The 16,725-nt window shown below is 32.5% G+C and overlaps 1 protein-coding gene across 1 annotated transcript in view; it reads right to left on the bottom strand.

Annotated features, from left to right (window-relative positions):
* LOC133197212 (cholecystokinin receptor-like) overlaps positions 1–16,126 on the bottom strand; it is a 16,274-nt gene extending 148 nt beyond the window's left edge. Inside the window, exons 1-3 of the mRNA XM_061333128.1 lie at positions 15,417–16,126; positions 1,774–2,151; positions 1–1,542 (exon numbers count right to left, since the gene is read on the bottom strand). The exon at positions 1–1,542 is cut by the window's left edge and continues 148 nt beyond it. Of these exons, the coding sequence (XP_061189112.1) occupies positions 1,046–1,542; positions 1,774–2,151; positions 15,417–15,771 (1,230 nt within the window). The 5' untranslated portion in view covers positions 15,772–16,126 and the 3' untranslated portion in view covers positions 1–1,045. The remainder of the gene's footprint in view (positions 1,543–1,773; positions 2,152–15,416) is intronic.
* Between the last annotated feature and the right edge of the window lie 599 nt (positions 16,127–16,725).

The raw sequence follows: 16,725 nt of genomic DNA, 5'->3' as shown, positions 1-16,725 counted from the left end.
TTTTGTAACAAAGAGTAAAACATAGAGTAATGTTACATAAAAGGAATACTGAATTTAGATACTTTTTACACAGACTACGTCAATCAATACCTTTCATCATTCTAAATAATACAGACTTCTCTGATGAGACTGTAGCTCTGCTGGTTTAAACTTAACAAATATAAAAGAAAGTAAAACGAAGAACTTGGACTTAAAACATTTTTTAACTTTACAATAACAGAAATACTAGTATGTATCCTGATGTTTCTAAACTTTGCACCGTTTTGTAACCAAAAAATCAAAACTAAATAATACAACTGTGAAAGATTTTATACACTCCCCATGTTGTACAAAGCCATGGCAACGCCCAATTCTGTGTCTTCATTTAGTCTTCTTGTGTACCAGGTTTTATTAAAATTACACAAAAATTAGGAAGGTTAGCATTTTGAAAGAAACTTCTGTTTGAATAATTTACCATTACCAATATCATTTGTCGAAATCAAGAACTAATATAAAGAATTGTATTATATAGAGGTAGTGTTTTGACTGAATTTCACAGAATTTTATTATTTCTGATTTGTACTACAGCTCGACGAATCAAACATTGATAAAAAGAAATACCTATTAGTGTAGCCTTTGTGTTATTGAAATCGAACAAAAACTTTTTTGGAGTGTCATTTTGGGAAAAAATGTTTACTTTTGCAATTTAAAATCTTTTCTGGTCTTCAGTACAGTTAAGAAAAATTGAAACCATTTATCATTTTCTGTATCAATTATTATTAGGTAAAATATCTTTTTCCGTTGTTAGGTCCGATGGACGTGCAAGATTTGCTTTCGAAACTAAAATTACAGTATCAAGTGCGTATTTCGAATATTTTTTGACAATGTTTGCCGTTTTTCATGTCTTTATCTGAGATTAGATGAATATGTTGCAAGCACATATAATCTTGACTCGAAATGAATTCGATGATGGCGTCTAGTAATCTATAGACTGGACCCTCTTGTAGTCTTTAAAGACAGGTACTTGTATCAAATACAAGACAGGTACAGATATCAAATAATGATACTAATCTATAGACTGAACTTTTGTGTACTCTGTCGAGTGGAATCGAACGGTGGGGGACGAAGTTCCTGTCAAGTTACTCATCTCAGTGTTTGTCGTCAGACGGTTCTGTAAAAAACACTTGAAAACTGATACAAATCCTTTCCTGAAGTTCTTGTTCATAAAACAGTAGGTTACAGGATGAACAAACGAGGACACATAGGCCAGAAGAAGCATCAGAGACCAAGCAAGATTCGACACGCGATTGTGAATGGATTCGTAGTGAATGATCTTCCACGTGCTGCAGACGTACAGCGGTGTCCAACAAATGAAATACTCGAGCACAATCACGAACAACATTTTTATTACCCGTCGTCTGCTTGATATACTGTGACGTAGATTAGAATGACGTAAGCTAACGTGGTCGCCATTTTTCTGTTGATTTCCTCGAAGAGGTGTCGATAGCGATGCATTATCTACGTCGTTCTTGGACGTACCAGACAGTTTACTTCCAATTCCGTCTAAAACATTAATGAACTTACTGTATTATTTAGCATAATAAGCAATTAATTTCAAGTAAACTTTCAAGACAACTCATAATGTATTCATTAAAGGAAACAAATAATTGAATTTCCTTAAAACAAAATATGGATGGACGTGTTGTTCAATGAAAAAGGCGAGCTACAAGCAAGGAAACAATACTGCATGGTCTTTTCTTTTGTTCATCTTTTCCTCGTAATCTGGAAACCTACCTGTATTGTCATTGACCTGTTGAGTGATATCTGCCCACAGCCTGAATGCAATTCTTCCATAAACCAGCGCCATAATAAATAAGGGGATAATGAACAAGATCGCGCATAAGGAAACACTGTATACAATTTCAACAGTCCTCATGTGTTTTGGCCAAATTTCGCGACAAGCATGGCGGTCTTTGTTTCCGATTTGTATCAGTTTCTGTGAGGCGGCGATTGGGATCATCAAGGTCAAGGCTAGAAGCCATATTCCTAGGATGCACTTATAGGAGTGAGATCGGGTCTGCCATCGACGAGATCTGAGTGGTTCAACAATGGCGAAGTATCTTTCGAGAGAAATCGTGACGATAGTAAAACAACTCACTCCCACAGAGACAGCTGAAAATAAATAATAGGTGCTTGTTTCAAAAGTTAAATAAACAATGCGATCTTTCGAAGAGTGTACATGTACGTAAATGTGAAAATTATATAATACCGAATATAATATGGAGCAAGAACCATTAGATTGACTGACAAATAAAAATATACAATGTACAAGACAAAAAAATGCATAATACATTGAAATACATTCTATTTAAACAGTCTGATTTTGTTCTAAGTTTGCTTTTTAAAAGTTTACATGAATGTAACGAATGTTAGCGACTTACACTGTATAATAATGGCCGCAAAAATGAAAGTAAATCATATCAAGTTTAATATGCTTAGTATTTTTTCTTTTCTACCATGAAAACCATATGTCGGTGTTATATTCTACGTAAGGAACATTTAGGTACATGTTGTATATAATATCGGAGTTTTCTTTGTTTTTTTTTTCTTCCCTCAGAGAACCTATTTTTCATTTATTCTATAAATCATATGTTTGCGAAAGAAGACACACTCCTTAATCCTTACAGGTAAATCCTTCTTTCTGGAAAAGTAATCCGTCTTTTATGACAACTCACCACTCTTCAAACACCTGCCAATTTTATGATTTTCTCTGTTGTTGTTTTTTTTTTTAATTTCTATGAATTCTTTGCTAAAAATACCGTTTCTTGCACCAATAAACCTTATCTAAAACTCACTTTTCAATGAAATGTTTTGAAAAAGACCAGTTCTTTTCTTCAGTACATTATTTTTTATTGAAAATGCATTTTTAAATGTCATAAATTTCCTATCAACGTTATCACAGAAAGTATTGCCTGAAAAATCTGGACTCCTGATAGATACATGCAAGCAGTTTAGTGCCTAAATTTTTTAGTGACTCGAGTTTTGAGTCTTTTGCTGCAATTACCATTGTAAGAACCGATTTTTGTATCAAAGAGGTAAAGTGGGACTAATGGAAGTCAGTTTTCATTTGCAGGCTAAAGATTGCCTTCGAAAATACATTAGATACAGTGATCTTCAGTTATTATTTGATTTTCCTCCGAACAGATTTACTCTGCTCAATTGGAAAACCTAATTATGAGAGAATATTTGTTTTAGATTTAAAAGTTCGCAAAAAAGAAAGAATTCGAAGATCCTGCATAATACAAAGAGCTGAAATTTTTACTTGTAATTTTGTAAATAGCGATTATATTTTTCTCCGACAGTCATTATGGCAATGTTTAAATCGGTGTTCAGTAATTGTTTTCATTGCCCTGCAGGGTCTAATGCTCATAATAGCCGCAGCAACGACATTACTGGAGCTGCCACCTCACAAGAGCTCATGGAGTGGAGATTAGAAGATGTCTAGATGAATTAAAGCCTGTTCTACACGATTTTAGCATTTGATTTAATGAGGTAGTTATTACAGCTTTTCATATTTCAAGTCTTAAAACTTTTTTTTTCAGACTTCGATGGAATGAAGTACAGACGAAATTTTATCCGTATTTTTGATTAGTGTGTAGCTCCAAACCAATCTATTTTCATATTTGCTATAAGAAAATGTTCTTGTTATCATGTTTATAATTAATGAGATCTTAGTTTTGTCCTAGGGTCAGTGCTAGACAGATAAAGACGCTAATATTCCGACCTTGGGTGAATCAAGATAAGAGGGGTCATGAACCTAGATTACTTTTCTGATGTACGATGTGGATTTGATTCTACATAAATGTATTGTTATAAGCAATTAATGACAATACACCGATATAAAAGATAATCTTAAGATTGCTGAAAATATCACGTCAAATTCAAAACTCGGATAAACAAAATCTTAATTGCCGTGAAGATAGCTGCAAGTCAAAAGGTCATTTCGATTCTGTACTATATGCGTGAGAGACAAGTACGAGTACCCTCCTTTTACCTCTGACATCACTTAGTAATCCCTATCAATGACGGTAATCTTTGGGGGATTATATTGAAACAATGCAAGGCAAGCAAGTACCTTTTCTATATAATACATGTATATATAAACAGCAACAGAAAAGAAGTTAAGGATTGAAAATTTTGGCTCGCAACCTAATAAACAACTACCCCTAGAAGTTTCATTGGAGGAATATTTGCATCAAAGAAAATTGATTAAAGATAGAAAATAATAGCATTTATATTTATTTTCAAACAGTTGTAATAGAAAGGAAGGCCATCATCAGAAAAAAATTATGTTCTACTTGAAAAAACAATGACTACTTTTCTGAGCACGATTGGGTTAGCAATAAGAAATTTGGTTATGATAGGCAAAGATAATTGTTACAGTGGAGGGCTTAATCGATGGTCATATTTTAGGTGATTGACTGTACTTGTCAAGTTGTCATATATTTTGCAAAATTTGAATTTACCGAATGGCAGTAAATACAAAATTTGCAAGTTTTGTATTTACTCACACCCGGTAAATTCAAAATTAACAACAACACACTATTCACTCCTGTGACCTATTGCTATCCGTTTTTGTCCGTCGTGCGTAAACTTTTCATTTTTTCAACTACCTATTTCAACAGACTTGCCTCAAAGTATCCTTAGCTGAAGATAATGCATTTTTGTTCAAGTGAAGAACAATGCCCCTTTTGAAAATTCAAGAAAAACCAAAAACAGGGTGTGGTCATTTAAAAATCATCTCAAGAACCACCGGATCAGAAAAGATGAAACTTGTATGAAAGCTTCTTGACTTAGTGTAGATTCAGGTTTGCAATTAATTATAATCAGATATTTTCAGGAAGTAAAGGTTCAAATATGTTTAAATCATGATTCCTGTTCCTTCCCAAAAGGCTCGGCCATTAAAAGTGAAAGTCTCAGTTCTTTCGAAAGAGACCTTAAAACCGAGGTCCCGTGTGATAGTAGGCGTCGGCACGATGAGTAAAGAACCCTCGTTGGCATAGGTCAAACTCAAAGCAAGGACGTCTCTACAGAGGTGAAACATTGTCGACTGGGATATTAAACAACATACAATCAATCAAAGTAATTTGCAACGTTGCACAATTACTCGTGTTTGAATTCATTTCACGCAAGGAGTCCTGTTATAGCTAGGACACGATTTTAATTTCTTATTGTCCAGAGACCTTGACATGTATATGACTTTGAATTAAGATTACGACATGCAAGCGAGTACTGAGCAATGGTGAATGATTTTTCTAACAGACAAATAGGCAGACAACTAGACAGAGACACACCATGCCAAAACAAATGCCTCCTACCGACTTTTTGGAGATACTTGTACAGTATCAATGATAAAGGAAAAAATGCAAATTTATCGTGATATTCATTAACAGTGTGTTGAAGTTGTAAATTAAAACCTCAGAGTAATAATTCATCTTCATCACTTCAGCGACGGAATGGTATATCTTACGAAACCATATTAAAGTACTAATGAAGCTCGTGAAAAGAACGTGTTGTATTCTCCCACGCGAGCTGTGTCGTAGCCACCAGACTTTAATTGTTGTGTACGGAAATCACTTTCAGGAGCATGCGATATTGCATTTTTGTCTTATTCCTATGAATTATTAAAGAATTGTCGCTGGATTTTAGCCCTACGGAAGAGCAAAACAGTCGAATGGAAGTCCTTCGGGATCCTTTCACATTATAGTAATTAGAAATACCTCGGGCTGAGTGCAACGTGATGAAAAATAAAGTGTCAATTGATTACATTATGGAGTAAGTATGGTGCACATTGACAAGTCCTCATTTCTTAACTAGCTACAATCAAATTTCAGCAGTGACGTCATTGTATAGGCCATTTAATTCCTTGATAACATTGTAACATAAACACCGCTTTCATGTATTTAAGATTTTTTTTTTATTTAGGAACCTTAGGACTAAAATACTGTGAAAGACATGACTCCCTTTGAAATGTAATGCAGCGACTCATATGTCAGAGTTGGACAATACTGTTCTTTTTCAATTATCATTTTGTCATGAACTCCTCTATAACTCCCAGTCTTAAGTACATGGCAAACAGATGGGGACTCTGAGAGACCTTGGTTTAATAGTTTGAACATTTGTAATCTAACTCAAGCTTTCATTGACAAATTTAAGTGAACATGTGAAACAAACAAAATATTCAAAACTTGAACTGAGGAAACATAAAATTGATACAACCTATAAAAATTACATGAAAAGTCTTTATTCATGAATTCACGCCCGACCTCTTAAAAAGTAATAAATACAAATGTTTTGAAAACTCTGTTGCGTCTTCCATATTTTCCTCCAATAAATATTTTGTTATTTGAGAGAAAATGTTTATAAGATAGGCACCTTTCCTCAGGGGGTGGGGAGGGGGGAGGAAAAAAAACAAGCAAACTGTAATACGAAAAATTCAAAAGCGTTCGGTGGAACATTCCTATGCGGTACAAAAATAAATTATGTATACAAAAAAGCTTATCTCACTTAATGGAAAGCATGTTTGTAATTCCTTTTACTGGGAGATATGTATAATGGAATATTTATCGAGATTCTCAGCTAATCGCATCCCACCAGTGGTAGGTCAACTTCCGAGTTCTCCCGTGGTGAATTCTCTATATCATGTAGATTTGAAAATGAAAATGGATGAATTTGAAACTTTGCAATAATCTCACTTCCCCACCAAAAAAAAAAAAAAAAAAAAAAAAAAAAAAAAAACACTGGATGATTAAAAGAGGGTTGTTAAATGTTTTCTATTATTCTTTCAGCAATCATGATGATGTTTCATTATTTTAATTCTCAAAAAAATAGTTCTATGGTACATTTGCTACTATGAATCTCGAGATTTTATGGTTGGCACGTAATCTTTAAAAAAAATGCCGAGGTTGCAATTCTCACAATAAGAGATATTTATCCTTTGAGTACTCTGGGAATTTCGTTACAAGTGCATGTCTTTAAAAGTAATGTATTGCATACTCTTCTGAAATTAATTCATTGAAGAGTTTGATCAGACAATTGACATTAGACAATACATTTATAAAAGAAAAAAATACAGTGTACAACCAGTGTAAAAATATTGTCAAAATAATGGAGACTGTGTGGGAAAAGAAGACTATTTAAAAAAGAAATAATAGATGTCTTTGCGGACGTCTTGAGGCGCCATAAGGTTTCTTTTTGCCTCAAACTGTATCATTCATCAAGATCAAACTAGAAAATCAATCATATTACTTCTTCATATGCTGCTAAGTGTTTGTAGTTGGTGTTTCACATGAGGACTTATCGTATAGCACACAAATCTGATTAAAAAGAAAGAAATTTTATAGAAGGAAATATTGTCAGAGGTAGTAAAGAAGATTATAATTTACATTCTGAAGCAGGAACTTCATTTTTTAAAAAAAATTACTTCTCGAGACGAATTGTCGATGCTGTAGGATAATTTACTGGGGGAAAGGTTTCTAATGAAGGGACATAATAATAGAGAGAAAGGGGTTTCGCGTGGTATAAGTATAGTTAGCGTCAATCAAATTTGACAGCAACTTTAAAACTTTTGTATTATAGTGAAAAACCCAACTTTCCAGAATTGGCAATTTAAGATGAAATGTCCCTCTGATAAGAGAGATAACTTTTCAAGGAAATTATTTTAAACAATCCAATGAATTGTCTTACCAGAGTTTACTAATGAGTAATTGAAGTTGAAATATGTTTCAAATATTGATTTCTATTTTCTTTTGCCAATATTTTTAATAATTACTTAAAATAATATACCTAGAACTTTTGTACTCAGTTCTTTAAACTTGAAATGTTTCTATCTACTAGTATTCTTTTAATTGTTACAGTAATTTATCATGTATCAGATGCAGCTTTTTTATAATCAAATATTTAATACTTTTTCCCTCATAAAAATATTTTAAAGAAAGTTAACTCCTGTAGATGGAAAGATAAATCTTGAAGATGGATGCATTTTTTTTTTACAAGCACTGAAAACAATGTTATATTCTGGTTTCAAAAGTAACGCTTCATTATGTTTTCTAATAGGAATTAAATACGTATGACAGTAAAAATTATTTTAAAATATACCTCATAATTTTTTAATTTAATGTTGAGATAAAAAAAAAATATTGATCTTTCTATTCACTCTCTCATTTTTTTCATATCATAATTAGAACATAATATTCATTTCTTAAAAAGTAATCAACGCTTCATACTTCAAACTATTTTCCATTTGAATCTAATGCTATTGTTGTTGATGAAAATCTATGTTGAGAATTTTAAATAAAAATTGATGAAATTCAGAGCAGAGTGATATTTCACCTTGATATCCGATATATTTTGTTTGAGTAAAATTGGGTACTATAATATTAGCTATCACTTGTTTCAAAGTAATGGGAATTGTTGTATTATACACGTATACCCTGTACAATGGCAGGAGAAAAAGAGCATAGAAAGACTAGAGTTTTGAAGTTGCTATGAATTTGAACAGTTATGTACAAAATTTCATATATACATTTTATTATATGGTTCATTTCCCATGATGTTCATAAATTTTTCCAGAAAGATTTAATTAACTATACATGTAAGTAAAAATGCATTTTTTTTCTTTTAATTTCGTAAAGCGTGAAAACAGTAAATTAACCAGGAATAATAAAATGATTTAAGGAGATTTGTTTTGGGTCGAAAACTCTTCCTCGTGGTTTTATCGATTTACAATTTAAAATATTATTTTATAAAGGGGATTCAATCTATCATATTTCCTTGTGCTTGTCAGAAAATTAATGGATTTTGAATCTTTACGGACAAAATACATCACTCATGCTGCTTTATTGAAAATCCATTGTGTCAATTGCATAGTAACACAAAAAGGATAAATTATCAGAAAAGGGACAGTTCGCAGTTACCTTCACTGGAAAAGGGTATGATACGAATAGTTTTCATTGAATTCTTAGTTCAAAGTTACGACTTATATTTTCTAAAATGGGTTTATTAATCCCCACAATAACGTCACGCAGGTTTTCCATCTTTGTACATTTACTGTAAAATCACTTTGGCTTGGTTTTATTTATCAATAAAAAACCTTAATATTGACTTCTTCTTTTTTTTTTACATTATTTTTATGAAGTAGCTTTTTATGAGGAAATGAGGAAAGAATGATGAGATTTTTTATGGTATTTTTCATCATTTGATAGTACCGAATCATTGTAGTGACCTTCACAATGGTACAAGAAGTACTTATCTAGTTCATGGTTCCCTACCATGATAATAAAGCTGCCGCTATGACGTCTGCCGCAGTTTTAAGCTGGGTTAATAGATTATCAGCATACTCCATTATCTCTACCAATTAAGTATTGTACAACCATCTGGGACTCTGTGGTTAAGGGACACTGATGATGAATACAATCGAGATTGTATGGACGACATTTCTGTCCAGTAATAACTGCAGTATGTACACTGTACAACAGGAAACAAAGTAAATACGTCTGTACTAATAAAAGCAGAGTATTAATTAATGAAATAATTAATTATGAAAAAATATCGTTGGATTTCACTCCTTAAATGTCGTGGATTTCATTCCTTAAATGTCCATACCCTTCAGTCAGGTCATTGGAATTCCTGTATATTTGGGTACATGTACGTATATTTCTTAGAAGGGTGTCTTAAGGATAAATAACACAAACAAACTTTTTTCAGAAATCAGCAATATTTATCATAGATTAATATCCAAATAGGTACCCTTAATGATATTTTCTGGGTAGTGTGGGAGAAATTTGTAAGATTTTGTCGCAATGTCAAAAACATGTGCAAAATGTTGTACATGTACATAATTACGTAGAAAACGACATAAAGTCACCTATCTAAGCACCAAAGAAAACTAACGATTACTTTATATTTTAGGGATTGATTATTTATGTCATTTCCATTCAAAATCAGTCAAAAAATATATATCAATCCATGCATCAAATTTTTGTTTGTGGTATGTACCCTTAATTCAAATAGACTAAAACCATCTCCCGTATTTTACCGATGATTCCAGCATAAATGTCGTTATAAAACATAAATGTACAGATCTGTCGCTCTCTGGAAAAAATGAAAAGAACTAGTAGAGCGCAATAGCTTCGTATGTAAAACAAATTCAGTTTGTGGCGCAGAAATGAAAATTGCACTTTCAATGGAGTATATCTTGGTGTCGTTAAAATGCCATCTTGAAATGAATCCAAATCCGTGTTCTTAACTTTCTCATACTGCTTTTACAAAAACAAAAACCAAAAAAAAAAACCAAACAACAAACAAACAAAAAAAAACAAACAAAAAAAAAAACAAACAGAAACCAAACGAAAAAAACTTTTCTACATCTGTAAATAGATATACATGTAAGACATCTAAAATTACTTAACTCTGAAAATAAAAATAATTAATTGTAATATAGTCTTAATTTCACTGAGCTACACAGAGTTATGTTCAATTCGCTTAAAAGAATAGAACTTAATTCTTCACATAGCTTAAATATAAGCCACAGTTATGAAGGAATAATACTTTCGTTAATAAGGAAAGTAGGGTTAAATGTATTCCTATGGAAGGGTTGATTAACCGGTTACGAGGGAGCCTAGTATTCGTTTGACATTGACCACAGTGGATTTGCATGTCACCCTTTCATATTAAAGCCCAATGACAAATGAAGTATTCTAACCCACGTGACCAAACTGAGATGAAGAGGAACATAGTATTATACGTCTATGGTCATTTAATACTGCCATGGGTCATTACTAGGATCATTAACAGCTATGCAAATGGACCATTCAGAACTAATCACCGTCAAAAATAACTAATTTTCGAAAGCCACCAGAAAAACAGAGAGGTCATTTCTTGGAGACAGAATTTGATATTTTACTCAAGCCCTATATAGAGGAGCTTAGTCATCTAAAACGACGGTTCTATATACATGTAAAATATGCAAATGGCAAAAAAAAAAATCTTGAAACGGAATTTAATTTAAATGTATCATAAAGTTTAGGATTCTATTTTAATAAGAAAGAATAAACATAGATGTACCACGGTCACAGGGATGGCGTAGGAATACATGTATCCCATAGTTTCCGGTGAAATTTAAACAATTAAAAGGCGATCAATCGTAATATCACTTGGTCTCTCAGGGTGGTAAACTTAATATGCATATCTTTTTGCATGACATTTAAGTATTTCATATTAGATACAACGTTTAAATTGTTTTGTTTTTTTTAACTTCAGACATAAATTTCATTTTCTAACGGATACATGTATTTATTCACAGTATATTAAAATACCCCCGACTACTTGTTTTCAATAATTTTTTTAACCAGTAAAGGGTTGTAAAGTTTTCATTATACATCTAGTAAAAATAACTATAAGACTTATATGCACGGATGGATCCAGGACTTTGGAAATGCTTCATCGAGTTACAACAGTTGTATACTTGTTTTATGTCGTTCTTTTAAGGTTGGTAATTCTCACCGAGATGAATGACTACCATTTATTTATAGAATTATCAAGTTAAAAGCAATCTCTGGAAAAGGATGGTGTGCCCCCGGTAGATTGACAATAAAATCTTCATTTTACACTTATTTTTTTATGTAACTATTCCTTGATATGTTTAGGCCAAACAAAAAAATATGTGTGGTTCCGGTTACACTTCCAAAAAAATTAGGGTAGGTAGGTAGAGAAATTTTTTATTTTTATTTATTTTTTTTTTTTTTTAACAAAATGATTTTCTTAATTTTTTCTAAATAATACCTATCACTGCTTTGCAAATGGTATTTAGATGAGGTGTGATAATATACTAGTCAATATTGGTAGGGGACACCTACATGCTAGCTTGCTTTGGATTTAACAATATTAAACACTTGCACTATGTTTTGCAAGGAGGCTGTCATTGCTGAAACTAAAACTTAAACTGGAGCCATTAATGGAAATCGGGGAAAATTCCGCAAAAAATATGAAAATTGCCAAAAAAAAGTTTAGGGTCGGGGGTATAAAACAGGGAAGGTCGGGTAACCGGAACCACACATATTTTTTTTATTTGGCCTTACCATCATGGAATACCTTTTTAACCGAAAATAAAAAAGGACACATGGAAGGTACATGTATAATTTTATATCTTTATTTCAGATAGAGGTCGCTGTTTACTAGTACATCGAATCCCCACTGACTTTCAGCCCCGCCCCATTTTTGAGAGCCCTCAAAATACGCAAGCGCAGTTAGGTACATATCTTTGGGCTGGTTATATTTTTTTCTTCTTTACATCAAAATCCACCCATATATGAGAGGAACAATATACCTTACCGCGCTCAGATGTTTGTGATTAAAACATTGTAAAATCCAGTTTGATCTTTTCCTTTATAAAAAGAACAAGGAAACCAATTTTTTAGACGTCAGAATAAGTTCGCATGCTAAATGAGCCACTGGCATATGTTGGTAAACTTTTTCCAAGTACCATGAGATTTGGTGCCGAGCTAGGTAAATCCTTTGTTCGAGGTGAAAACATGTACTGACGTGACAGTGCTGGTACATGTACTACTAAGAAGCAAAGACTAATTTTTTATTCACTCGGAAAGACACCATTATTTCTTTTTCATGTATTTTATAGTTTAAATACGATTTTATATTAATATCTACTATTTCTATGCTCATGTTAACAAATGATTGATTTATAAATGTAGAATTCTAATTGTATAAGGCGATTATGAACAAATGGGCAATTCCCGTGTTGTACTATAAGTGAATTCCCTGGCCACATGCATACAACAAAATCTAAGTTGTCCACATGTATATGTGCACACTAATATATTTAGTTGATTAATGATTTGCTGGCTTCTGGGATACAGAAATTTTAAAATACATTGTATCTTAAGACAAGAATCTACTTGACAAAGCAACTAGTTTTCAATAAAGTTCTGGAAATACAAGTTATTTTTAATCCCTTTACAAATACAACAAATTGACATCTCTGACATTTTGTCGGTACATAACTTAAATGGTATAATGTTCTGTGAACACAAATTTTGACAGATGGCATTCGTATACATTCGTTTCTTTAATAAAAGGCATGTTGGTGATCGCCGTTGTGCTTATTCCTTACATCCCGCGGTAATTAAAACATGAAATACACATTGTGCTCATTCAATGAGCAATGGGTCCTGGGTTGTTCCTTTCTAAAACAAAATGTATTATGAAGATGGTTGTAAACAAAACAAGACAATCACGAAGGATTCAGACATTGAAATTTTGACTGATTTCTTTTATGTTCCACTTACTGCCTTTCACTGTAATGGGATTCTCATATCTTACAAGGGATAGATTACCACTTGAACTGATATTTCCAACACATTCGCTGTACGTGTTAAATTGAAATTGACACATATAAGTGTCTAAAGTGTACTTTCACTTTTCTTAAAAATTATTCTTAATTGTAGAATGTGAAAATGTGAAAATAACCAGAACTGTCATAGCAATTTGGCATTTTCAAATATTGAAGAAGTAAAAATCCTCTCAGAAAAACATCTAGAATTAACTACACACTATTTTGTGTGGGTCTTTTTCTTTCTTTTTTGATTTTTTATTCTGTGAGGCATTTCAGATCTTATCATGAAGATATTTTAGGTTTTGTAATTTGAAAGTACGTGTACTTTTTTTGAGGCATACATTTTACTGCTTTTTTCCCTAAGAAAACAACATTGAAATTGTAACCTTGTCATCGCAATTAATAAAAAGAAAAACTAATATACTCTTCGATCTTTATCTTTTTGTCGTTACTGAAAATGCCTGTGGATACACTATTCAATTTGATATGTTCAGTGAAAACTTTTGCTAAATCTGTTGCACATATCGAGAAAACCTTTATGTGCCTGCCTCCTTTTGTTTACTCGATGTTGATTACTGAAGACAAAGGAGTGAAGGCTAAAGCCCTGTCACCATAGCTTCTGTTCTAGCTACCTCAGCGAAAACATGGTGATTTCGCAGAACCAGGCTTTGCTTGATTGCATTTGATGAATTCTTGAACATCTTTGCTGATAAAACCCAATGCGAGATCGTCAACACAATCACCATCTTTTTTGTCCTCAGGCGTGATAATTGGAATGAATTGCACAATTTTGAAGATTTTATTGATTGTTTCTAATGTCAAATAATTGATATAGCCCCTGGATCTCTATTGCAAAATAATTATCTAGAAAAATTATCATGAAGATTCCTTTAAAAATAGAGTTAAAGAGAGGTCTCTATGATCTCATTACATTACACTTACTAGTGTATGGGAATGATTAACACAGACGAATTAAACTCATTCTTACTTTAAGGATTAAATAATTTATATATATCATATCTTACATCTTAAATTGAATACAGCTTATATATATTTAAAATTACAAGTAATCTCTCAAAAAAGTAATATTAAAATTGCTGAAATACGCCTTCAAGGCCGATCTTTACTCTGTAAGTTCTAGCATGATAGGACTCTTATGGCGATCAATTAAAATTACATTACGATCTAAATCATACATTTACACCGTGTAACATGTACTTATATCAAAATTAATTACCTTCCTTTTAAAAATCGTGAATATCTTAACCCAATATTGTTTGAGGATCTCAGCTGGATAAATGAACCTCAGAAAATTGTCCTGGACTTAATTATATAAAAAGAGAAAGGTCGGTTACCGTAAAAATGGAATCAAACAGAAATTTCAAGTCGATAAAAAACAGAATTTCTCCATCTGGTACGTTGAGATGAGAGCGAATTAAGATAATTATCTTTTTATGTTTAGTGAGAAATAGGTACATGCTAATAATAATGGACAAATACATCACGGGCGTAGTGCAAATTACAAAGGTGGAGTTTCTAATGGCTATACCGTGTATGGCACAGAAACAGAATAGAAATAGGGAATGACGGGAAATCTATCATTTCCGGTGCCATTTAGAGAGTTGGATTGTCACTCTCTTTGGACAATGGCTCAATTTAAACACAATGATGGATTGCATAAATCTGATCATTGCACAACGTACTGATGACAATAACACTTGATGTATACGAAATGAATTCTGTTGCATTGTCAGGTGAGATATGGAGAATTTTGCGAGAACACAAGGATGAATATTTTAAATAAACAGAGATCTTAATGTACTTAAAAATGACAGTCATATACAAATGATTCTACATATGTATACATGTAGCCCATTAAACTAATATTCCCGCAAATTCACTTCTACATGTATATTGCGCAACATATTTGAAATCAACTTAACTCAAAAAATCATACATGAAATTAACTTTGAAAATTCTCTTATACTTTTTTTGAAAATGTTGACTTAATTCAGCATATTTTACATACCTTGAAAATATCGAATGGTAATGCACATGATTTCGCCAAAAATGAATTTTCTCATAAGCTGTGGAATGATTGTAAAGGGCATACAGAAGACTGCTAGAAGTAAGTCACTAACGCTCAGGTTCAAAAGAAACACATTGGTGACAGTTCTCATCCTGCTGTTTTGAACCAGAGTTAGTATCACCAGTCCATTTCCAAGTACACTTAGTATAAAAATAATACTGTACAGCGAAATCCTTATATACCCATCTTTGTCAAAACCAGAGTGCATAATAGTTCCATTTAAGCGGGGGTATACGCTATCATTGACGAAACTGTCTAACGCTGTTGTGGTCATCGACAGATTCTCGAATTCCATTATAACCTTTGAAGAATATCAGCGACCAGAAAATAAGAGGAATAAAGTTTTAAGGCTGTTATTGGATTAGTTCGGAAATTAAATGGTCCTGAATTTGTCTGATAACTCCTTCTCTGTTTACCAGTTAAAGAAATAGGATTCTGTCCGCTAATTGGCAGTTCTCAAAAACCAATATCATCTTAAGCTTTTCATCTAATACAATAAACTCTCGATTGTCAGCCTCCGGTAACTGCTGTTATATATATATGCGTTATACACCGATGACGTCACAGGGGAGGCGGTTAAGTTTTCTCCAGGAATAACCTACCATTTGTATTTCTTTGAACTTTCTTTGGATTAGTCTTGAATTATTATTTTTCTATTCATGTCCCTTGAATGAAGCACAATATCAAAAAGTACTTGGAGATTTCCGCTTAATAACAATGTGTACTCCTCGGGGAAAATCATTTGAGGAAGAGCGCAGATTTTACTGACATATTCAACAGGCAGCTGCTGTACATGGTAGAATATTGTCAATAAATTGTCAAACCTTTAATCATTTGTATAACATGTCCAGCAAAGAATGCGTCAGAAAGCTGCAACTCCCGCAGCCTCTACTTGTTGAGTAAATAATCCACACACGACTGCAGCATTGCAGTGGTACCTGTATCAATAAAATAAGAAATTGTTTCTCTCACATGTATCTGAATTGCAATTTTACTACTTTGTTTTTTATTTTTTAGATTGTGTTGGAGATATACATATACATGTATATCAAATTTGATTTTATGTTTATTTTTTTTAAATGCATTTCAGCACAATGGATTTTTACTCAACCTTTCCTTTGATATAAAAGTAACTGATGAAATCTGACAAACAAATCAATTATACTCGGTTACTATTATTACCTTTTTGTTTTAACTTCTTCCACGGGGAGACGGAAAGCATCAATCATATTTCATGAGGTAAAATTGC

The sequence above is a fragment of the Saccostrea echinata genome, unplaced genomic scaffold (genome assembly GCF_033153115.1).
Source record: "Saccostrea echinata isolate AGI-Se365-2 ecotype Australia unplaced genomic scaffold, CSIRO_AGI_Sech_v1 ptg000030l, whole genome shotgun sequence".
Classification (NCBI taxonomy): Eukaryota; Metazoa; Mollusca; class Bivalvia; order Ostreida; family Ostreidae; genus Saccostrea; species Saccostrea echinata.
The sequence above is the reverse complement of the archived record's forward strand: the minus strand, read 5'-3'. Positions and strand labels throughout refer to the sequence as shown.